The sequence below is a fragment of the Pholcus phalangioides genome, unplaced genomic scaffold, assembly GCF_987345545.1.
Source record: "Pholcus phalangioides strain wild (caught in Gottingen) unplaced genomic scaffold, Ppha-v1.0 ptg000015l_1, whole genome shotgun sequence".
Lineage (NCBI taxonomy): Eukaryota > Metazoa > Arthropoda > Arachnida > Araneae > Pholcidae > Pholcus > Pholcus phalangioides.
Genome location: NW_028301608.1, coordinates 70,767,480 through 70,793,882, shown reverse-complemented (window position 1 = coordinate 70,793,882; position 26,403 = coordinate 70,767,480). Strand labels below are relative to the sequence as shown.

Below are 26,403 nucleotides of genomic sequence, written 5' to 3'. Positions count from 1 at the left end.
TTACTTTGAGTCTCTTTACTTTGACTATATTGGTTAATGGTTATGGTTAATTGAATAAATGGTTATGGTCAGAAAAAGGAGGAGTTATAAGCCCCCCCCCCCCAATTCAGCTCGGGGCACCACCCAGGTTGCCTCAGCCTAGACCTGCCCCTTCCTTTTCTTAGTAATAGGTCTGAAATGAATAATTTCAAATGAAGTTCTCAAGTTTTATAGAACTCATAAATATGAAAGAAATCATACAGAAATATTTCTTTAATTTAACCACGGCCCAGTCGCAAAATAACTGGGTGCTTTCGCGTTGGATACCGTTGACTGTATACCTTACTGCTTGTAAGGCTGATCCGCGGCACTCACCTAATATAAGGTGCATGTCACAATATTCTTGTATGCTGAATGCCATCAAATTAGAATTATAACAATAAATAATTAGACGCAGTGCTTCCTGGAGAATAAAACAAAACGACTAATGCTTATCTATAACCTCTGTGAGGCTAGCTTTGTGAGATGCAAACCTGTTCCGACTTGTAAAAAAAGTTTCTCTTTCTCCTGAAAAGTGCGAGGGGGAAAAACTGGTTTTTATATCTTTTTTTGTTTTCTGTATAGCAGGGTAAATACATTTTTGGCATTGTCTAAAACGCCATTGTCTATACATTTGGTGAATTTGGCCGGATTTTTAAGTGACATCAATTTTTAAAGCGTTATAAATCATTAATTGTGGGTCAGATCAAAAAAAGGAAAACACTTTTCCACATTAGTTTTAGCAACCAGAACAATTAATAGCTGTCTTCAAATTTGAACTTCAGGCCCTTCTTTAATGCTATTTCTGACAATTTTTTTTTGTAAATATGATAATTGTTATTGTTGGAGATTGAAAAAAAAATTATTAAAAATTGTTATTTTTATTCAGTACAGGTTCTGAATCAAATCCTTAAACATTCTGAATCAAATTGAGAATCTAACTTTCGACTCTAGTTGTGTTTGGGGGCCAGTATCATTTTTATTTTTTTTTTAACAAAAAAAGAGAAACTCGCCACCCTTCCTTGTTCAGCGCCGATGAAACCAGACCCCTGCCCTCTCCTATTGTGGCCATAACAGTGACTACTGCGAGACAAAACACTTTACTAACATCCGAGGACTAAAAAGGGAGATTTCTTTTACACATCACCAAGAATGGAGCATAAGATGTCGATATTAAGTGAACAATCAGTATCGTGAAGATGCTCTAAATTAAGTTACTGCCAGAAATGGATGAAGGTCAGTTGACGGCCCCGGGGGGAAAATAATTTATAAATTAAGCCCCTTAAATTAGGCAAAAAAGTGTAAAGCAGGGGCCTAGGGCACGTTCTGTGTGCCCACCGTCAAATCTGCCTCTATTCCCCAAAGCAGAATGTGCCAAAATATGCGACATACGTTGCAGAAACAATTAGTGCTACTGCAGAACAATTTGGAAGAATTTTAAGAATAAGTGCAAAAGTGCACTATTACATGTATGGGGATTTTTACCGCAGAACATTTTGTCAGCTGATATCTCGTCGCAGAACAGTACTAAACATTCTGCTTTGGGGCCTCTATTTACGGCTCATATGCACATTAACTGCGTTTTTATCAGCCTGATGACCGATTTTCATCTGGTTTGAAAACTATTGTGTTACAATATCTCCATAAGAACCTGAAATATTTAATTAATAATTGAATTAAGTTAATATTAAATTTTCACCGTATAAGCAGCACTTCCCGCTTTTGTTGGGATTTCTATTTATCACAGCGAAGGGAGTTGGGCGCAGATCAAGGGTACAAATGTACAGTGCTTTATGAATGACGATTCGATGAAGTTTTCATAATGCCCATGATGAGCACTGACAAAGGCAATGTAATCACCAAGAAAGATGACTATGGGTCAGTCGCATAGATATAATATAACCATTGATCTTATGTTTTCAGTCGCATATCTTTGGCTGGCTTGTTTGACTATTTTCACATAGTTTTCATTAGCACCTAAGCTTTTGGTACAAGGTTGGTGTGCTTGGTCTACATATTTCTGTCGGCAAAAACATGGAATATTGCAAAACCGAACGTGGAAATGATATGTTGGTTTGCATGTGTGTTTAAAAGTTTTTCCTCCATAATTCATGTTCCGAAATTAGAAAAAACTTTTAATGCAATTGAAAATGAATTAGCCTATTATTAATTTTTCTTTATTTGAGTTTTTGTTGCATCATAAAATAGAGATACAGGTTATATGAATGACAAAAAATAATGTAGTACTTTTTAAATTACAATTAAATTGTTTGAATTCAATTTAAATTGCAATAAATTGAAATCTTCTACGTATCTTTAAAAAAAAGAAAAATTATGGTAGTTCAAAATACTATATCACTTATTATTCTATAAATCATCACCGGGTTTTCACTGTGATATTCACGTTATATTAGTGTTTAAATATAATGATACTCAAAGCACTGAAAATAAATAAAGGTTTAGATATTGTGGAGTGTTTATATGTACGATACGAATTGTTTTTAAAATTATCCTAATAAATGGAAAGCGCCTCAATCCTTGTCCGACTCTGTTCTAGTGTCGGATTTGATTGGATGTGCGTGATCATAGACGTAAAATCTGGATTTTCTTCCTTGTAACCTTTTGCATGTGGCTTTGGCGCTATTTTTTTTTCCAAGCAACTGTGACGTCATAGAAACGTCACAGTAGACCGCGAGGCTACCGTAACTTTTGATCCATTTGGCGCCACCGTATTTCCTAGTGACATTTAATAATGGATATTCTAAATTTAACTTCAGTTCGGCAACCGGGATTGATGCAGTGGGAAGTTCACGGGACGCTTAAAACGAAGGTTATGAGTTCGAGTCCCTTCGTAACCATCCAATTTTTTTTTTTTCTAACATCTTCATTTGAAAAGTTTAATTTCTTATTACATTTAATTTTTTTCTTTTAACCGTTGCACGGGATAAATATGATTTATTATAATTCACCACAAATTGTCAGATGCATGGGAATGAGGGGGGTATTCCCAAACAGCGAACTTGGCGATACAGGGGAATGGGGGGCCACCCCCGTATAATAAGTTATCGTTTATTGTGAATCACTAAAAAAATGTTTTTATTTTTTTTCTGATTTAATCAAAATGTGGTTCAGTTGCATCAAGTTGACAATAGTAACGACTCGCGAAGCGAGCGCCCAGCGAAGCTGGGCCCTGCTATCATTTATTGATTCATAATGCTAATAGATTCATTAGAAAACCAAACATAGAAATTGTGTTTCGGCAAGCCACCGTATTTATTGCATGTCAATATAATTATTATATAATATATATAATTATTATTATGATAGTTATAGTATTATAGTATTGTTAAATTATATCATTGTAATATTATCGTGTGAGCAAACGAGACGTAATGACAAAATAAAAGCGAAATTGTTAATAGACGCTGGTGTTTGGCGATAAGTTGCCAAACGTAACAGCAGGAGGTACACTTTACACATACGGTGATATTTCTATAATGTCACAGTAGCTTGATTCTGATTGGCTGATAATGTCAAAAATATAAATAAAATCGCCATAACTACGAAGAACAGCCAAAACTAGAGAGGAAATCCTTAATCAGACGTCATTGATCACGTGATACTAACTATCCAATCAAATCCGGCACTAGAAAAGAGTCGGACAAGTGTGGAGGTGCTTGTAATAAATGTGGGTATAATCAGAGAAGGATTTATAGTTTCCCACCTGTGGGCTATTCAAACCTTGCCTCCCTTCTTTCTTTCTTTCTAATTCATGTTCTTGATCACCAATTACTTAATTTTGGTTATGCCCTTTCACTTGAACTTGTCATCTTGGGATAAAGCCTGCATACCCCTTTTCCACCTAAGAAATATACCTCTGAACATAATCTTACATAGTATGTTAATGTTAATTCACTTGTATTGTAAGAAGTTTTCACTAATCGTTGACTGAAGCCGTATGAGTGTCATGTACATGAAATTACATATAATGGGCTAATTAAAAGTCTGATTTCATTCTTTTTACTCGAGAGTTGTTACTTTAGAGTTGAAAAAAAATCAAAAATCGATTGACATTTGCAGTGGTGTCAGAGACAGAGATGCTGTTGGTGCCCAGGGTACTTTATGGAATAGTAATGAGCGCCCAGAGAAATGATTCAGAAATCAAAATTTCCTATTTCAAGATCAAGACAAGAACCCACAAGTTCCAAAACTTCCGGCATGCTTGGCCAGTCAAAGGTGCCGACATGACGGAAACATTGAGGGGGGGGGGCTGAAAATCGCCATTCATTACGTATATAAGGGACTCAAACCAGTACTCAGGAGGCAGAATGATGCATTGCATTGTATATTCATGAGTTATTGGAGTTGGGGGGGGGGGGAGTCAAATGACATCAGCCCCCAGTTTCTTTTGCCTATGGTTGGAGTGTTTGAATATTATTTCGGTTTGATAATACAAAGTGATTTGAAATGTAGATTGCATAACAAAAAAATAATAATAATTTGAAAATAAGACTTTTTGCAGCCATACACATAAAACTTAGATACATTGTCATAAAAAATCCCTTAAAGATATATCCTCTGCATGGATACATTTATTAGTGAATTACGGAAATAGTCCTGGGGGGCCCAACTTTGATTGCAATTTATTATCTCGATGTGCCCCCCCCCCCAACGCGTCTCGCTGCAAGAAATGGAAATCCCGAGAAAAAGTGGGAAATGCGGCTTATACGGTGGAAATTAAATTTAAAAAATTTATTTGATCCCAATTTATTATTTGGGTGAGCTCTTCAACGCCCCTCACTGCGTAATATGGAAATCCTGACAGAAATGCGGCTTATATGGTAAAAATTAAATTTTAGAATTTTATTGGATCCCAATTTATTATCTTGGTGTACGTTCCAATGTCCCTTGATGACTTCAATGAATACTTTCCTTCATTTGTTAAAAATTAAAACAGATGGGAAGGGGGAACATTTCCAGTAAATGAGAAAAAAAAATAGTTCCATTTTTTACTCTTAAAGCAACTACCCTGTTTATAAGATCACAACATATGAATTTTAAAGTAATTCAAATTTGTCGCGATGAAATGAGCCTGTGACGAATTTGTAACGTGACAGAATGAACCTGCAACAAATTTGTACTGCAACGAATTTGTACCGCGATGAAATGAGTCTGCAACGAATTTGTACCGTGACGAAATGAGTCTGCGACAAATTTGTACCATGATGAGTTTGTAGCACGCCGAATTGAAGCTGCGACAAATTGAATGCAACGAACTGTCCTGCGACAAACTGACCTAGACCCGAAAGGAATTCGGCCCTTAGGACTAACACTTTTGAAAATCAAATAAAATAAAGGACGAATTTTAAAATAAGATGAAAATGAAAGAACAAGTGAGCACGTGGGAAAATAAGAACGAATGGTAGTAGAGGGGGGGGGGAATTCTTTATTATAGTACGGCTTTCATGCTAGTTGGTTTCCGACCGGCTTTTCCATAAAATGACGACTCTGAAAATGGACTTTCATTCAATGCGCCTTGAAATCAAGTTATGCTGGCCTCACATGGTATGCTCCCGGGAAGGGAACTAATAGTTCAATGAAGGGAGGGAGAAATTAGCGACCTTGAACAGGTAAAGTCCCTCCTTAAAAAAAAGAGAAACACCCACAGCAAAAAAGTGCGAGAGAACAAGGTTGGGGTTTTTTGTTGGAAAAAGTGACCTGGGCCTGAAAATACGTAATAAAAGTGACAAGTTTCTAAAAAAGTGACTTTAAGTGGAAAACTTAAAGACTTGGACCCATGTCGAGCCCTGCATAATTTCATTAAATATGTTCAGATTGAATAAAAAAAATTTTCAATCATTATCAAATTTGATATATCACTTAATGGCTACTATCTTGGCAATAATCCAATGATTATACTTAATTTCAGAAACGTACATTTTTCACAGAAAATCGTGCGATTCTAAAATCACACAACTCAGGGTAACTTCACAAGGTGAAGTATCACTGTACAGTGAAAAAAACGATGCTCGATATAGCAATAAATTCCTCTACAACAATATTTTTTTCTTGACTACAGATAATTATATCAAGATTTTACTGCATCAGGGTTGACAAGTTTTTGCCATAGCTGGAAACAACCATGGTAAAAACTGGCCCGGCAAAAATAGATTCTTACCCCTATCTATCTATGCATGTGAGGCACTGTTATACATTTATTTTTCCATTTATTACACAAATAACTTTAATAATCAATAACTTTTAGGGTTGATAAGTTTTTGTCATAGCTGGAAAAAACTAGACATGGTTCGTACTCTTCCAACGAAAAAAAATTCAAGGACTATTCAAGCACTTTTCAAGGTAAAACTGAAAAATTCAAGGACTTTTTTTACAAACGCATATTTTTCACATGAATAGGCGCATATTTAATTTTGATTAAAACTTTCAGAGATTACATTTCTACCTACTTTATTTCACATTATCCGTAATGAATAAAGGAGGCCACATACACATATATATCATACAAAACATATGACACATAGAATAACACAGTTCGTGCCTGCCAGTTTCCTCATTGAAACGTAGTTTAGTCTCTAAATATTGCAATTAATTTTCTTTTAAAGACTAAAAAAAAAAAAAACTCTTCTAAAGATAATGAAAGACATAATTTAATGTTTTTCTAATTCTTAATTTATTTATTCCATCAATGCTGAAAAAATTTCTTTCGTTAATTCTGGAATTTTTTCATCAATTCTGGAATTATTTCTTTCATTACTTTTGGAATAATTGCTTTCATTATTATTGGAATAATTGCTTTCATCAATTTTGGATTTGTTTCTTTTGCTAATGCTGAAATTCTTTCTTTCATTAATGCTGAATTCTTTTATCGATTCTAAAATTATTTCATTAATTCTGGAATTATTACTTTATTAATTTTGGAATTATCTCTTTTATCAATGCTGAAATTGTCTTTCATTAAGTTTGGAATTCTCTCATTAATTTTGGATTTATCTTTCATTAATTCTGTAATTTTTTCTTCCATTAATTCTGTAATTTTTTCTTTCATTAATTCTGTAATTTTTTTTTAATTAATTCTGGAACTATCTCTTTCATTAATTTTGGAATTATCTCTCATTAATTTTGAAATCATATCATCGATACTGAAATTATTTCTTTCATTTATTGTTTTAAACTCTAAACAACTATGGATGCCATTAGAAAATAACGGAGATGCGCAGACATTCAACGCGTCACGTGATCTTCCAAGGAATGATGTAGACCATTGACGTCATACCAGCGCCGGTAATAGAGGGCGCGGGGGGGGGGGGACTGCCCCGGGTGGCAATTTTTAGGTGAACACCGTTATAAAATTATCGAATTCCGAATTGGTGGGGGCGGCAAGACAATACAAAAATCCTAGTTATGGCCCTGCGTCATACTCCCTCCAGTAATATAAGTTCAATTTATTTGAGCGCCGATTCACCCATTGGAGCACAGCTTGCATTTGGCGGCATTTTTGTCTGGCACACTCAGCAACCAATCTTGATAGAAGGGATTTTTTAGACACAAGTAATTGAAAGTACACACACTTGCTACTCATTTTTTGTTTTCTTTCTTTAAAGAACCTTGTACAAGCGCGGAGATACGGGGGGGGGGGGGAGCAGCGTGAAAGGTGAAGTTGACTGATCTAATGTATATATGTAATGCGCCCCCCAGAAATAATGACCGTGCCCCCCCCCCCAGACTTCCAAGTCAATCTCCGCCTATGGTTGACAGTAATCAGAGGAAGCTTCGCTCACTTACGGACCGAAAGGCTGAAATTATTTCGGCAAAAATTAAGAAACTTTTTTTTTCTAAGATATTGATTTCTCAAGTCATCCAGAAAAAATACCTAGTACAAAAGTTTAATGACTTTCAACGACTCCAAATACGTCTACATACGATCACAGGATACATGCTATCGTAAAGCCAGGTTTTCCTAGAAGTGGGTTATTGCAATAGATTCTAGAGCAGAAGGACTTCTACTCTAGGAGGAGGAATTGGTTGTTGGGGGCCAGAGCGTGCCGACTGAGCTGAAGAAGAAAAAACAACAATCGGAAGTTCATTTTGAACTCTAGCTTTTATTCTATAAAAAGTTGCAAGGAAAAAAAAACAAGATCATTTACACGATCATAAAAAAATAAATAAATAAAACGGCCGACAAATAACAACCGGCAATCTCAGAGAGAAAAAAAAACAATCCCGACATACAAACGCGCGGAAAAAAACCAGCCTACAGTATAAAGTCGAGCTCCCGTGAGGGTGAGAGCACGTCGCCGGCGATTTACATATTGCGTCGGGCCGAGCGGTTCCACGTGAACAGAGAATAAAAAGGGAAAAAACATTCCAAAATAGGTTTTTGGCACCGCATGAACCGAACTGGATCGGATCATTTCGCGTCGACAGAAACGTGTTACATAATCACACTACGCGTTTGTGTATTCCTACCGTGGTGCATCAGCTCTCTCACGGCTACTATGTACTATGACTATCAACTACTGTCATCTGCATGCTCCGGTTTGAAGGGAAGCATCGAGCTCGATGAAGGGAAGTGAAAGAAAACCAAAATGAAGAGAAGATCGGTAAAACAAAACGAGTGGCGCATAACGCATTTGACTCCTCCAGAAGCAGTCGGCCAATCACGCCCGACGTAAAACACTGTCGTGAGGCTTGTTGCGCTCTCTAGGAAAACAGTCAAACTTGTTTTCTTATTATTGGTGAGTGGACGGCGTGTCACGCTGGGCGATTCACTTTGCACGCGGCACAGAAAACCTGCTCCTACGAAAACCCGGCTTAAGAATAATGGGAAAAAACGTGCTTTAAATTCAATTATCCAGGGTTATTGGCTGCTAAGGCTTTTGCCCTATGCTTTGCACTTTTTTAAGGATGTCACTTGCGGAGTAAATAAAAAAAATGGCGAAAACTATTTCAGAAAACACAAATTTTTCAAGGACTCTCACAGAATTTTTTCAAAAAAAATTCTTTTTCAAGGACTCATGGATTTTCAAGGACTTTCAAGGCCTTGAAAATGAACTTTTTTTTTTCCAAGGACTTTTCAAGGACCGTACGAACCATGCAAGAGTAAAAAAAGTCCTATGTCAAAAATATGTTTTTGCCAAGCAAAAAAAAACAAATCGATACTTCCCGCATTTATTTGTCTAGTAGCCTATTATTTAAATAAAAAAACTGATGCAAAAAATTGTGTATTGTTATAACGACCCTTCATCTGTAGGAAAACATAAATGACTTTAAGGTCATTGTAATGAATGATCATTATAACGAGCATCTACTGTGTGTATCTCTATTTATTTGTAAATTATATTTTAATAGGATTTATTAAAATATAAACTGAAGAGCCAAAAAAACTGGTACAGGCATGCGTATGAAAATAAAGAGATATGGAACCAATCAAAGTACGGCGCTGTGGTCGGCAATGCCTATATAACACAACAAATGTCTGGCATAGTTGTTAGATCGGTTACTGCTGCTACAATGGCAGGTTATCGAGATTTAAGTGAGTTTGAACGTGGTGTTATAGTCGGCGCACGAGAGATGGGACGTAGCATCTCCGAGGTAGCGACGAAATTTGGAATTTCACATGCGACCATTTCACTAGTGTACCGTGAATATCAGGAATCTGGTAAAAAATTAAATCTACGACATCGCTGCGGCCGGAAAAACATCACGCAAGAACGGGACCAACGACGACTGACGAGAATCATTAAACGTGACAGACATGCAACTCTTCCGCAAATTGCTGCAGATTTCAATGCTGGGCCATCAACAAGTGTCAGCGTGCGAACCATTCAACGAAACATCATCGATATGGGCTTTCGGAGCCGAAGGCCCACTCGTGTACCCTTGATGACTGCACGACACAAAGCTTTACGCCTCGCCTGGGCCCGACAACACCGACATTGGACTGTTGAGGACTGGAAATACGTTGCCTGGTCTGACGAGTCTCGGTTCCAATTGCTTCAAGCTGATGGACATGTACGGGTATGGAGACAACCTTATGAATCCATGGACCCTACATGTCAACAGGGGTTCTGTTCAAACTGGTGGAGGCTCTGTGATGGTATAGGGCGTGTGCAGTTGGCGTCATATGGGACCCATGATACGTCTAGATACGACTCTGACAGGTACGTAAGCATCCTGTCTGATCACCTGCACTCATTCATGTCCATTGTGCATTCCGACGGACTTGGACAATTTCAGCAAGACAATGCGACACCCCACACGTCCAGAATTGCTACAAAGTGGCTCCAGGAACACTCTTCTGACTTTAGACACTTCCGCTGGCCACCAAAATCCCCAGACATGAACATTATTGAATATATCTGGGATGCCTTGCAACGTGCTGTTAAGAAGAGATCTCCACCCCCTCTTACTCCTACGGATTTATGGACAGCCCTGCAGAATTCATGGTGTCAATTACCTCCAGCACTATTTCAGACATTAGTCGAGTCCATGCCACGTCGTGTTGCAGCATTTCTGCGGGCTCGCGGGGGGCCTTACATGATATTAGGCAGGTGCACCAGTTTTTTTTGGCTCTTCAGTGTATTATTTCACAATACAACAGTATAAAGTTAATTGCTATAATGATTTCAAGTCTCTATTACATATAATACAGATGGAGTCAAATGTTTTTATTCATAAAACCATTTTTGCCACTTGGTAAAAATACCTTTTTGCTAGGATAGTAAATTCTAACACTATTGACATGTTTAAAAAGAAATACAATAACATATTTGGGTAAATCAAGCAGCCATCCATACTTAGAGAATAAGACAACAATATAAATATTTTTTATGGGCATTGTATATTTTATCATTTATATAATTTTTTTAATTGCGTTTTAATTGGGTTGCTGTATTTTAGAAACATATAACATCCATATTTGTCATGGGCATCTTTTCCTTGGCCACCTTGTTAAGCATTTTGCCTATTGTGGCCTTGTATATTTGTATTTGACAGCGAATATAATAATTCAACTGATAAGGATGCTTTGATGGACACAGGGTCCATAGGGTGATATATGTGTTTACAGGGACATATACCACGTGTATACCTGTATGTATGGTTTTCCCCCATGAGAGGTATACTGATACCCCCCAAGACTACAAAAAATTAAAAGGTTTTCAAATATTTTTGTGAAAAAATTAAAATATCAATATCGTTACAGATATTACATTACAGATATACCTTTATTCAGAGATTTAAAGATATTTTTTTTTTTGAATAAAAAGTATTTTTAAAGTAACTCAATTTTTCCCTATAAGAGATTCCTTGTGCTCCCCCATCTAAACCTTGTGTATCCCCTTCAAAAACCGATTCTGCATATGCCTCAATCAAATGTTATACAGTCTGTTCTCTGCTTTATCATGGCAACTTAATGCAACATAATGAAAAATAAGAAATATACATTCAACTTACTTATGTGTGTATTTTTTCGCTTCATCTTCACAATAGAACTGAAACAGTAAGAAAAGTATGTTAACTACACTGCTTAACACAAATTTTATTGTCAAGATATTCCAGTGATTTTAGGTTAATTTGAGGGTGCTGATTTGGAATTTAGCATTGGTTTTGTCAGGTTGGCTTTAGTTTTTTGGATAGTTATAACATACTTATAGACCACCGGCAGAAAGAGTTTTAATCTAGTCATTTTTATATATACAGGTTGTTAAATATTTTCTTACCCATTTATTTGACTGTACGCACGGTTACAAGCAGCTGTAATCTCACTATGCATAGACTGAAAAGTACAATCTTGATCACTTGGCAATTTTGGTTTTTGTTATTGCTACTTGGGTGTTGTTAAAGTTTGCACAAAATGGAATGTCATTTTGTTATGCAAATTTGTTTTTCTATTGGTCATGTTTTAATATAGTTTTACTGCCATGGTTGGTGTAGTGACCTTATGTTCTTTGAATAGTGAGCACTCATCATGACAAGCATAAACAGAAATTTATTAATAAAAAAAAATAAAATAAGAACGTTAACATGTGACCCCGATCCTATTCGATCGCTTTTCCACACACTTCTCCCCTCTGTTTATTTTCGAATGTCCAGTTTTGTTTTTACAACCTCCGGTCTCCTGAGGCTTTTCTTCTTCTTATGCTCTGGAGCCTTATACCATATTGTTACGTCAAGGTTTTAACTGAGAGACGCGCATACAGAACACTACACCCCCCCACGCAAGATTGGGTTTACATATAAACACAACCTGGATTCTTCTGTATGCGCCTGGGAATGTATACAACTATTCACTGGCAAACAGCCTTGACAATGCATCTGCATGAGACATTTTTGCACCTGGGCAATGTTAAATTTTTATGTTGAACTTCTGTAGAGCAAACACCCAACGTTGCAATAGCGAGGATTGTGATGCACACTTTGTCAAGTATGATAGTGGGTTGTGATCAGTATACGCCACTATTTCTGCTCCAAACAATAATGACTCGAACTTCTTCAAACTCCACACAAGAGCAAAAGCTTTTCGTTCTATCGTGGACTATAACTGCTGAGTTTTTTTTCTGGCTAGCATACGCTACAGGATGCAGTTTACCGTCCACAGTTTGTGATAAACAACAACCGACACCAATCAGAGATGCATCAGTATGGATTACAAAAGCCTTGTTCATATTTGGAGTACTCAAAGCAGAGGCACTTGCTAAGGACGACTTCAACTTGTTGAATGCAAGTTCATGTGTTTCCTCCCACAGTAATACATCAAAAATTTTTCTTTTGGTTAACTCTGTCAAAGGGAATGCTATTTCAGCATAGCTAGGAATGTATTCCCGATAGTAGTTGCAAAGCCTGAGCAGACTTCGTACATCCTTCTTCGTCCGGGGTCTTGATAGTCGAGTGATGGCTTTGATCTTTTCGGAATCTGCTTGATGTTTTCCCGAGCCTATGATGTGTCCAAGGTATTTAATCTCTGGCTTTGCGAAATCACACTTTCGCAGATTCACAGTAAATCGTAACTCTTTCAGTTTTGCCAAAATGATGCCCAGATGTTTCAAATGACTATCCATATCATTTGAAAATATCGCAATGTCATCTATGTATGCCCTTGCAAAATCTTTATATTGATCTAATGCTCGATTCATTTCTCTCTGAAAAGGTGGCTGCAGCGTTTTTCAATCCAAAGGGCATCACCTTAAATCTGTATTGGGCTCGATGGGTTTTGAACGAGGTCAGATCCCGACTTTCTTCTTCCATAGGAATTGCCCAATAGCCTTTCAACAAATCCAAAGTGGTTATAACATTCGCTTTCCCTATACTATATATCAGTTGGACGGCATCTTTCATAGAGAAATCGTCCGTCTTTGTCACGGCGTTAAGACACCTGTAATCAACGCACAGGCGAAATCCCCCGTCTTTCTTACTTACGCAGACCACACTGGATGAGCAATCTCTGATGAACATTCTTCAAATCAGATCTAATTCAATCAGTTCATCTATCTGGGCATCCACTTGTGATTTCAACGCTTCTGGAATCCTGTAAACATATGGCTTCTTGCGTTCTTTATCGGGTTCCAGTCTTATTTTATGGCCGCCAACTTTTGCTTTCTATACCTTTCCAGTAAATACGTCTCGATGTCGGTGAAGTAAATCCCTCAATTGACTTTGTATTTCCACTGGGAGGTGATTCATGTCAAACTCGGAGGTAATATCTGCCGATGGACATCCCGAATTGATTCTAGGTGAAGCTTGAATCTCCCCAAACTCTTGATCATCCTCAAAGATGATTCCTACTGCATTCACTCTCGGAAAATACCTCCTGATTTTATTAGCATGACAATGTCGAACTTTTCTATCCAGCAGTTTTACTTTGTACGAGTGGGGAGGACGGAACTCAACAATTTCCCCAGAACCCGTCCATCGTGCGTAAAGTTTGTTTGATGAGCAGACACACTTGCTCACCCACTTGAAATTCTTTTGGAACAGCACGCCTGTTAAAATAATCTGCATATGTTTTCTATTTGCCTGCTGCAATTACAGACGCTTGCTCTGCCGCACGTTCGAAATTGATTATTTGTTCTTGTAAGTAATCTACAATGGACTTGTCCATATTCAAAGGTATAGGGACATCGCCACACCAGCTGGACTTGAGCACACTCAGAGGACCCCTAGCTTCTCTGCCATACATCAACTTGAAAGGCGAGACGCCGGTCGTACAATTCAGTACCTCTCTGTATGCAAACAATACATATGGAATATACTTGTCCCAGTTGCTCGGATCAGAACGGATTACATGATGAAGGGTGTTCTTCAAGACTCGATTATACCGCTCTACGAGCCCGTTACTTGCAGGATATCCAGGTACTGAAAACCTGGGCGAGCACCCCAATCGTTCTACGAATTCTTGTGTGAGCTTAGAAACAAAATTAGTACCTTGATCACTAGCGATAACATTTGGTATTCCAGTTCTCATAAAAATACTCAATAACGCCTCACACGTCACACTGTCAAGGAGCAAAGGGGTATAGCCTCTGGCCATCAAGAATGCTGATCAACCACGCACAAAACATATTTATGTTTGCGTGCAGAAGGGGGTTCAATGGGTCCAATGGCATCGACATTAACCACTTCTAATGGTAACCCGGTTCGCAGCACCGCCGTGATTGGAATTTTGTCAATGGCCTTTTCCGGACGACGTATATCTTGTTTAAGCTGTCAGCTACAAAATTCCGCAACATCCACTGTCATATTTGGCCAATAGAAGCTATATCTAATTCTCTCATTGGTTTTCTACTGTCCGATATGGCTACCAAACACGGATTCATGCGCTAATTTCAAAACCTGTTGCCTTCTGTTTTCCGACAAAACTAATTGATTAACAGTTTCACCAGCAACCTTATCTTTATGAAATAACAAGCCGCCTAGTAAGAAAAAGTTCCCTTTCTCCTTGGATGCGTCTTTCCACAGCTCTTTCAACGATTTGCACCTGTTTTGTTGTTTACACAAGATGGCACTCTGCAGATTCCTATCACTATATCCGAAACCAACTTCGTTCTCAGCCTCAGGTAGAGGTGACACCTTGTCCTCTTCTTCAATACTCGCGCACACGCCCTCCTCACTTCGCTCCGTCACAGGAGGATGGTGCTTTTCCCTTTCAGTGGGGAAGGATAATCGCCCTTCTTCGGTGTCTGCAGCCTCGCAAAGTAATCCATGTACGTTTGGTGGAATAATGCACTGTTCTCGAATTTTATCTGTTACTGCAGCGAGGATTTCAACAGGTTTAAAATCTTCGTTGTTTCCCACTTTCAACGAAGCACTAACATTCACAAGTGACGCTTCAATTCTTTCTCCAAACGCACTCGTTAAAATGATCTTCCCTTTCTTAATTATTGATTCCAGTATAGAGTCCGAACGAATCACTGGAATTTGACATCCAGAATCCACCAAGCTTCTGATCTATTTCCTACACAAATATCTGTATAATGTAAAGGATTCAGATCCAGATTTGGCTCACTCGAATCAAATAATTCCGATCGAATTTCTGAGGTCAACACATCATTTTCCGGGTTTTCTTTCGTGTTCGCCTTATATCTTTGGTCACAATCTCGAGCGACATGATTCAATCCACAGATGTAACACTCCTTTGGGTTTTTTCTGATATTCGTGTTTTCGGTGTTGTTCCAGCCCTCATCGCAATGATACTTCCGATTTGGTGGTGGATATGCTGTTTTTGTCAATGTTTCTCGTCCCTCTCCATAGCTGAAGTGTTGTCGCTGTAACGATGACTTTTCTTCTTCGAAGAAATCCTTCAAACTCTTGCCGATGTCTGCCCTGACGTTCTTGTAGTCATCCAATTTACTAGCAAGGATGTCGGGTTGCTTGAATTGAGACCACTCGTCAATAAAATGATCTCGAATCTCTGACAGTACTTTCCGTTTTATCTGATCCGTAATAATCAAATCAGACAGTTCTTCAATCGTGGTACTCTCCAGGCCTCGGATCCATTCAGTGAAGAAGTTTCTGAGTTCATAAGCAAAATCACACCCCGTTGCTTCCGATCGTTTACTGCGCTTCGTGAACATCTGTCGAAACCTCTCGGGAGTAAGCCTATATCTCTTCAGTAAAATGGATTTGACCTGGTCATAGTCATCTGTTGTCTCTTCATCTTCTCTAGCTATGACTTGCGTCACATCATAAGGTAATAGTCCAATCAGATATGAAACCCAAAGTTCCCTTTTTATTTCGGCTCTTTTCGCTTGCCTTTCAAACAGCATTAGGTAGAGGATCTGGTTGCTCTGATCTCGTTGCTCTTCGGATCGAACTTTTGCAAAATGTTCTGTAGCTCTAATCTCGGCCTTGCCATTGAGTTAATCGGGGATTCCCCTCCTGCGCTGATGTGAATCCTTTCATTTTCTAGTTGAATTTTTCTAAGTTTGAACTCCATTCGTCTCTCCTCATTAGCTTCCATCTGCTTTCTCTCCTCAATTATGGTGTTCAAAAACTGTTCGATGAACTCTTTGTCATAGTATTCTGCCTCCGTTATTGCGGATTTGAGTTGAAATACTTTCACCTGCATAACATTTTCAAGCCCCATTTCTGCAGCGACTTGCTGTAAGTCCTCTTTTTTGCCTCTGGCTAAAAAAGCCACGATTCTCTCAAAGAAAAGAAAACCAGCGAATTTTCTTATGAAAAAAAAACTCACTGCACTTTTCCTTCGTTCTTCCAACACTCTTAAAGTGCTCTTCGCATCGTCTCCTCACGACAAAAGTTCTTTTTGCGTCACCTTCTCACGACGAAAGTTTTTCCGTTAAATATTGTCCGATCTATTGCTCACTATCCTGTCGACTGCGCCAATGTAATGACCTTATGTTCTTTGAATAGTGAGCACTCATCATGACAAGCATAAACAGAAATTTATTAATAAAAAAAAATAAAATAAGAACATTAACATGTGACGACGATCCTACTCGATCGCTTTTCCACACACTTCTCCCCTTTGTTTATTTTCGAATGCCCAGTTTTGTTTTTGCAACCTCCGGTCTCCTGAGGCTTTTCTTCTTCTTATGCTCTGGAGCCTTATACCATATTGTTACGTCAAGGTTTTAACTGAGAGACACGCATACAGAACACTACAGTTGGTCCCTGGAGTTGGATCGTGCACACTTCTTTTTTCAGGTATAAATACCCAGAGGCCTGACGATCACTTCTCATTCGTCCACCACCACTAGTATGCTTTCTTGATCGGTTCGTATTGAGTCACCCGTCTATCCATTTGGGAGTATGCCGGTATAGTACTGTAAATCTACAAATGTGATCTGCACGTTGCCGGCTGGTTACAGAATGTCACGTCTTATCGTGATATCATACTAGCCATTTCCCACTTTTCCTGATACTGATCGCTGTCCTGGCTCTTGATTCTAGTCACCAGCTATCTTGCTTGGTGTTATTGCTATCATCACCTCAGCTCTGTCAGACCTGCTGGTTTCCTGTTTTGTCGCATCTTCCTGTTAAGTTGAGCCTTGTCGTCAATTCATGACGTTGCCTATTCCTTTCAAGGTCAGTAATGCCACGGCCTATGCACTTACAATATTGTTGTCTGGTTTCAGACTGTCATATTTCTTAGGTCTTGCATGCGGACGGGTATGATTATTTGAGAATTCTTTTATTGTTAACTGTTTCATTGTAACCTAAGTAACCGCTATGAAAATGTTAATAAATTACTTTTGTTAAAATTCAAAATCTTTTTGGAATCATTTGTCCCATAAAGGATTCCATAATTCCAGTTACTCCATAAATGTTATCTTTAGCACCAACTCTCTGGATCAAAACCTGAGTCATATGCAGGAACATTGCAAAGTGAAAGTTAAATTTTAATAGTAATATATAAGCAGGGTTGGGTTTTTGACATGACAAGCATCAAAAACTGGTTTAAACCATCAAAAACTGTCGAAAACCGTCAAAAACCTAAATGAATGCCCTTTGATAATGTTTTGAACACAATAGATGTACAACATGATGAAAAACTTACTTTTTGGCATATTATGTTTTATTTTTAAACATTAATTTACTACAATAATTAAAACAAAATATTAATTATAATTTGCAATTTTGAATTCTTCACCATAAGAGCCTAGAACATCTAAAATATAATTTTATGGTTTATTTATCTACGCTACTCATTACCTGTGTTCAATTTGCTAAGTGGAATAGAGCTGCTTATTCAAAATATGTATCATAGGGCATCAGGGTCAGGTTTTTGACCCCAGAAACTAACTCTATCTATCAAGTTAACAAAAACTATTGGACATGTTAAATAACAAAACACTTACTTTTATTTAAATTAAAGGGTTTTATGTTCAGAATGATAATTACTGAGGAAAAATATCTATTTCGATATTTTAAATTTTCTGATCTGCCCAAAATTTTATTCCATATAAAAATTCTTACGCAGCATCTGTTATATAATGCACTAATTAAACTCATTTATTTTCACCTAAAAATTTCTTAGATCAGGGTGTATAAATTCACAGAGCTTTAAAGAGTATTTTCAACCAAAGAAGAGCTGACAAGACTGTTAAACCGACTTTTAAGACAGTTTAAACCGCGGTTTAAACTGTCAAAAACCTGCCAACCCTGTATATAAGCAGCACACAAATCACATTGAAACTGAGAAACAAATCCATAGGAAATAAAAATCAAAGCAATCACAGGGGTGGGAAGTGACTAAGTCCACTTTGGAGCAGCAAGATTCAGGATTTGGAGCAGCAAAATTCAGGATTCGGAGCAGTTTTGGAGCAGCAAATATGGGATTCGAAGCAGATATTTATAAATTGGAACAGTGAAATTAACAAGAATATTTTCGTTAACCCTCAACCCTTTTCAAAATAAAACTGCACTGTCTTTTGATATCAAACATCTTTTCGTCAGCTTGATTTTTGTTTTTGGTGTTTTGACACCTTGTTTGAAAGAGCAGCTGTCATAAAATTTTTTGCACCCATCTATTTAAGATGATTTTTGCTTACTAAGGGCACTATTTGCTGCCTTGAACAGCAGCTCTTCAAATGAGCTAAAACATTTTTATAAGTTTTCAATTTTTTTATACTTGAAAAGATTTTGTTGCAAAATGGGAGAGAATTTCGGAAGAATCAACACGATGTTTGGCGATTCAGCACTCATTATCTGGCGAAATTGGCGATCTGACACCCGTTATTTGGCGATATTGACGATTTAACGCTCGTTATTCGCCAAAGTTTCTAAACTAACATTCGTAATTCGGCGGACATGCGCTTTTTACTCCCGGAATGAAATTTTTTTTCACGAAACATCGGGATTTAACACAATGACGATCGACTACAGTAATTTCTATTGCTTCCAGTGGCGACTTTTTTTTTTTTAAACGGAAACACTCGCATTTGCACTTTGACGCTGCAAAACATCTTCAGTTCGACGATCGCGGATAATATCGGGGTATCACAATGGAAAGCCTGATGAGGGGCCGATAATTTAAGGCGGTAGTTTAGATATAGTGGAATAAAACATGCTCTTCTCGGAAAGAATCGTTTCGTAGCTAGCTGGAGCAAAAAATTTTTTTTGTCCTTTCCGAAATTCCGGGCATACTGAAGCAAAATTCACTATTTGGCGCAGAAAAATACGAAAATACGCTATTGGAGCAGGATGGCACAAGATATTAGTTTTGGCACAGTGCGGCGCAATTGGCGCAGAGTTCCCACCCCTGCAATCAATATATTTAATCATAAAGAGTAACCAATAGAAGAATCTGAAGATAAATCAATACCGATAATACTAAGTAATGCCTATTTTTAAAAAAATTGATAAATGCATAGCTTCAAAAATACACAAAATTAACAGATTTTAATAGGCAGGCAATACACATCACACGAAATATGAGCAACATGGAAGTTCAGAATAACAATAAACAATGTAATGAATAGCAATAATGAAATATATTTAGGAAATAGGAGCAGATCAATAGTAATTGATGTTGCATTTAGTATACTGAAATGAAAGTAAAATAAGGCATAGGCGTAAACTTGAACTGAGCCTCCAATAATTTTAAAGAGCCAGCTCAGTATCCCAAAAATTTGCATTGGTACCTTTCCTATATCTGGCTTGAAAAAACAATTATGGCAAAAAACTGGTCCAAAATAAAACAACTAAAAAACTGTGAGCAGATTTTTATTATATTCTTTCTTAAAAATCTCGAATGACTTGTTTCTAGCTTTCTTGTTTCTTGACAATGTGATCTTATCTATAGTAGTATTATTTGTAGTAGTAATATGAAAAAATTATTAAAAACCTGATTTAAATCTATTGTTTTGATTAAAATTAACCAACTGCTTATTAATTATAAAGCAAATCTTGTTAATCATTAAGAATGCATATTTTTCTGCTTAATCTCTCAAATTTAATTTAGCATTAATGAATTAACTAACAAATGAACAATAAATAATAACTTACAAGAAATATGAACATAAAAAAATCAGTGTTTATGAGACACGGAAGGTGCCAGTCAAATTATACATGATTCCTTGCAAAAGGTCAAGTATCTAATTTTTTGATATGTTGTAGAAACCAAGACCACTAATAAAAAACCAAGTTTGCAGAAAGGAAAGCCCAGTGCAAGCTAAGTTATAATGAAAAAATGTCGAAATTTTCAGACTTTAAATGGTGTTTTCTGACAAACTATGTTCGTATGCATTGGAAAGCAAAAGTGTGTAAATTACAATATCGTAGAAAACAGAACTTGCTATAATTTTTGTATTTATGATTTCTTCTTCTTCGGGATATAGCTATTGAACTACAGAGCAGTGAATGTGCTATGAATTTTGCTAAATAATGAAACACTCGCATATGTCAGAAATATTTTATTGAATATTGGTGATTAAATACTATTAATTTATTACACTTCAATTAAGCATTAAATATTAATAAATTTTCAAAGTAAAAAAAATTCAAAAGTAGGTAAAATACAAAAATAGAATAAAACATTAAATGTTATTACACACAATGTAATAATTGCCTGTTAAAAAAGTGAAATTTTTCACTACAATCACAATTCACAAAAATTTTGATTCACATTGCAGTTCTATACTTAAGCTCTGTTTAAAAGTCCTGGTAATGAATGATCATCGTCGTCACTCATTATGTTTACTTTAATGGGAGTGAGCCATAGATTAAAAATATACTAGACGGCACACGCTATTCATAAAACTTGTCGAACGTGAAGAAAAGATAAGCAGTATTGTCTGGGAAAGAACAGGTTCTGCGCTATTACATTTGGCCTGTTTTCGCAGAACCCTCGTAGTGATTTCGTGTTAACGCTAGAATGTTGCTGTAACGAAATTTGACTCGGTCAAGTTGATGAAAACTTTCCTTCAGTCGTTCAATGAATTTCATTCATTCTTTTGTAAAATATTTAGGGAGTATCAGATTTGGAAAAAAAATCAATTCTATAATATAAACAAATATTGAAAAACTAAAATTTTTTATTGTCCATAAGGGATAATTCCTAATAATTTAAAAGACGAGTTTTCAAATCTTATTCCGATCCTCTCTTAGTTCTATAGCTGATCTCTTATATACAGCCTATTTCATTTATATTTTTAAATATTCTCTTCATTCACTTTGCCACTTTTAATTTCAAAAATTTATTTTAAGTATAGGGGTTATTAAAACAGAAAAAATTATCTTCCAAGAACATGACAATTACTCTAATCATACATTTATTATGAGTATATAATTATAATGTATTGTATTATATTATGTAATGTAATACATTCACACTCATACCATATGCAGTCATGAAATATTCAAATAATAAGCAAAAGTCTGATTTTTAACATTCCTGAAAAACTATTTATAACCTTATCACACTTACATAATATTTTAGAAATAAAATAAATTTTTGAAAAAAAATTTTTTTTTTAAATCAGAAATTTCACATTTATTCGCAAAAAAAATTCAGATCAGAAATTTTGCATTTATTCACAATAACGAATTCCAAATGAAAAATTTTACTTTCGTTCACACACACAAAAACAACTCATAAATTAAACGGTTTAAAACAAAAATTTCGCATTAAAAAAAATATACATAGCTCTATTTTCTATTAATTTAACCCCACTTTTCAAATGCTTTTTATAGCATCATTTTTTGAAATTCAAAAAAATTTGCATATATAGTCGGGTACACTTATAACATAATCGGTGGATAAAAAATAAGGTTGTGAAATTTGGCCCATTCACGTCTATACATTTTTACCTCTGTTATAACATACCATGCTTAAAACACACTGTGGATATAACAAAGCAAAAAAAAAAAAACGGGCTTAACCAAAAAGCACTCCATAACACTGCAAAAAAAAAAAAAAAAAGAATTCAGGAAAATATAGTCAAAAACAGCCTTTTAAGGACAACATTCCTTGTATATGTATATACGGGTGATATCTTTTAGACCCAAATTTTTTCAATAAACGCAAAAATACATGGATGGAATATTTACACTTCTTAACCAATAGACAGCACTGAATATTGTAATTGACAAACTTTAGCACCACCTGTCAATAATAAATTTAACTATTTTGGCAATTTAATTTTTGACAATTAATAAAATCATGTCTTGCTGTGCAGAACTGTACTATCTATGCTTTTCAAATTATGGAATTTTTACTTGTTTTTATAACTTTGTGATCTTTTTATTGGTGGTCTCAATTCAAGTTGAAATTGGTGGAGTACTGGTGGCTAATTCAAGTGTATTATTGATTGGTGAATTCACGAACATCAGTGAAATTACTTTTTCTGTATTTTTTAATTGTACAATACTGTCAACTTCAAAGGGAAAAACAACCATTAGCATAAACTCAAAAAAATATTAACATTTCAAAAAATATCTGCCCGTTGTTGCATATTTTTTATCTTGTTTTCTAAATAAATTTCCAAAATTTCCAGATACCAATCAAAAACTATATTCATGCTACATACAAGTTTATTTTTTCCACGACAATCTCAATAATGTATATATGTCACTGTTACGTAATTTAATTTCAACACCTCCCTTATAACATACACGTCGGTTAGGCTATTACATACACCTCTCGAAACACCCAGGGGCTATGTATAACTGAACTTGACTGTATTTACATCTAACACAACAAAGGGGAAAGAAGTGATGCTTGTGGTTTCCCTTTCAAGCACGCTCACAAGTACTGAGAAAAATTAATTTGCACTTTTTGAAGTGGAAAAGTATCTAGATTTCGAGGAAAAGCAGTAAAAAAAAAAATAAATAAATAAAAATCAAATTTCAGCATTTATTCGTCAAAGTTGGCAAAAAAAAATAATTCACATTCATCGCATTTATTTCGTAAATACGAAATTTACGTATCCCCACTTATCAATACTTTTTCTGAATTATAAGAAATGAAATTTCGTGTAGAGTTCAGCCAAACCTCATTAGTGCGTCACCCGGTTAACACGTCACTCCACCTACCGGGTCACTATTTGGAAGTCTTAATTGTCCTCGGGCAGAAATTGGCACAGCTATGGGTTACCGCATTTAATGAATCACTCCACTTACTAAGTCATATTTTTGCTCTCCCAAGAATGATGCATTAACGAGGTTTGACTGTAAATATGTAATAATTTAAAGTATGTAAATATGTTACATGTGCCATGTGTGTAACCTCGTCGCTGCAGAAGTATACATATGTGAATCTTCATTATTTTAGGCATTAAGTAGTATTTAGAATGATTCTTTCTTCAAGTTAACATCTGAGGTACACAGAGTGACTTCACGTCTTAACTCAAATGGTTTTAATAAAGATATTGACTGTTTGAGGGCAATTTTAAATACAACAAACACAAAATCAATAAAAAAATTTTTCTGCAATAGCTTTATCTCAGGCTTGAAGCGGGGTAAAAATACAGCATAGCTGCCAACTTTTGAAAATTAAAATTCGGGAGATTTCGCGCAAACCCGTATTTTATGCTAAAACCACTCCCTAATAAATACAATAGGGATTTTTCCAAATAAAATAGGGATTTTCCAAACATAAAAGTTAAAGCGTAGGGAATAAAATCCCTACTCAAAAACTGAAGTCAAATTAAAATTGGGATTTTACACGCATGGAAGTTAAACCCTTGGGAATAAAATTCCTAGGCAAAAAACAAGTGAAATTGGAGGCCAAAACTTCAATGATGTAAAAATAAATATTGTGTTCAATCAGAAATGCTGCGAACAAACATTCTGCGCCGCGAATGACCCCAAAATCATCGGAAGATGAAGGAACACACCGTCAATTTTTGAAGAACACTGACTTTTTGTGACGCTTGATGTTTTTTTTTTCTTTCCATGACCGATGTTTATGTCCGTAACGGCTATCCGTAACACTACTTGTACAAAAAGGAAAAGTCGGCCCTCTTCTGGAACGTTTGATGAAAGGAAATTCATCGGAATAAGTATCTTTAAAATTGATTAAATATATTTTTGCTTATCAGTATTCATGCTTTGTTATATTGCACGTACGTAACTTCAACAAAAGAAATTTTGATCACATGCGCGTCACTATAATCTTCCATTATTATCCAGGACTATTGGCTGCTAAGCCATTTCCCTGCACGATAAGACAAACAACTTTCTTGTTACCATCAGAGGGTTTGTAAAACTTCCTTAAAAAGGGAATTTCTCCATTTACGACGTGTGACGTCATTTCGAAAGGGAAAAAAAAGAGGCTTCATGCCCCACAAGAAATTCCTTAGGGATTGTTTTCATAGGCGGAGATTTTTTTTAATAAAGTAGGGAATTTGTAGGGACAATTAGGGATTTTTGTGATTTTCGTAAAAATTCGGGAGATTTAAGAACTTTTCGGGAGGTCGAGCGATGAAGCTAAAATTCGGGAGATTCCCGAAAAATTCGGGAGACTTGGCAGCTATGAATACAGTAAAACCTTGATAAGTCGTCACCTCAAGTTATCGAAAAATTGTGACGGCTTAAGCGGAGTGCCGTCAGTTTAAATGTGCATTATTGTAAAACTTAATAAAATTTAAATATAGTTAAACCTCCGTTTTAGGGAATAAAATAAAGCACAAAACTATTTTAAGTCCTCTATTCCATGATCTGTCACCTTCAAATATGAATTAATTTACCTTTGAATAAGGGGACACTTCTATGGGTGTCCCTTATAGAGAGGTTACACTGCATAGCATTGTATTAAAAAATAACAGGTGCATTTATAGTTTTTTCCAGTAATTTTCTAATTTAGACTGAACAGAGCAGCTATTAAAACAAATGACTTTTTTCTCTAACACATTTGATGCTTTGAATTCTTCATCGGTTGTTCCTTGAACAGATGTAAAGTAATCTCGAACAATCTCTAAAGCTTCAATAACTTTTGTTTTTTTAGGTGGCAAACAAATTTTCTCTGTCACTTTCGTCACTTGAACTGTTATGTTGTTTTTCCTCTGACAGTTCACACATAATGCTTTCACTGTCGCTTCTGAACATATTGAAAGGTTGTTATCAATGTCCATATAATCAATGATATCGGGAATATTTGAGTTTTCAAGATTTAGGCTATGTCATCCAATAAATTGGGAAAAGTATCAAAATCATTTTCAACCACACTTTGCTGATCATTACTCACAAACCCTGCGTGTTTAAACACATTTTTCACTGTTTTCTGTGATATTAAATTCCAACTATTGTGGGTATACTTAATTGCATCTAAAACGGACACTTCAAACTTTTCATTTTCTTCAACAGCTTTAAGTAAATCTTTAATAAGCAATTTTTTATAACCTCGTTTGAATTCTCGAATTACTCCTTGATCGAGGGGCTGGAGAAGTGCAGTAACATTTGGAGGTAAAAATATCATTTCAATGGGTTTCAAATTTTCAAGACGAGTGTGAGCCGGGCAGTTATCTACTATGATAGTGACTTTCCTTCTTTGGTTTGAAAATTGCTTATCCAATTTACGAATTTGCTGTTCCCAAATTATTGATGACATCCAAGAATTTGAATTGCTATCATAATCCACTGGGAGGGATTTAATGTTCTTGAAGCACCAAGGTTTCCTGCTTTTTCCAATCGCCAGAAGCTTCAGCTTTTCAGTTCCATCCATATTCGCACCAAGCAAAATTGTCAAACGTTGTTTACTTAGTTTACTGGCAGTACACTTTTCTCCCTTAAATGCTAAAGTCTTATCGGGCAGAAGACGATAAAATAGTCCAGTTTCATCCATGTTGCACACATCCGATTCAGAATAACGTGATAAAATATCCTTGAGGATGTGATTTTTTAAGTGTTCTACCACACTGACATTACACAAGCTGCTTCCCTGTTCACTTTCTTAAAGGAAAGACT

The 26,403-nt window shown here is 36.1% G+C and overlaps 1 protein-coding gene across 6 annotated transcripts in view; it reads right to left on the bottom strand.

The window, feature by feature from the left end:
* Positions 1 to 26,403, bottom strand: part of LOC149076637 (18S rRNA (guanine-N(7))-methyltransferase) — a 251,477-nt gene that overhangs the window by 194,445 nt on the left and 30,629 nt on the right. For all 6 annotated transcript variants that reach the window (XM_089244250.1, XM_089244252.1, XM_089244254.1 and 3 more), the window contains exon 2: positions 11,494 to 11,531. In XM_089244250.1, coding sequence (XP_089100376.1) covers positions 11,494 to 11,531 — 38 coding nt within the window. The remainder of the gene's footprint in view (positions 1 to 11,493; positions 11,532 to 26,403) is intronic.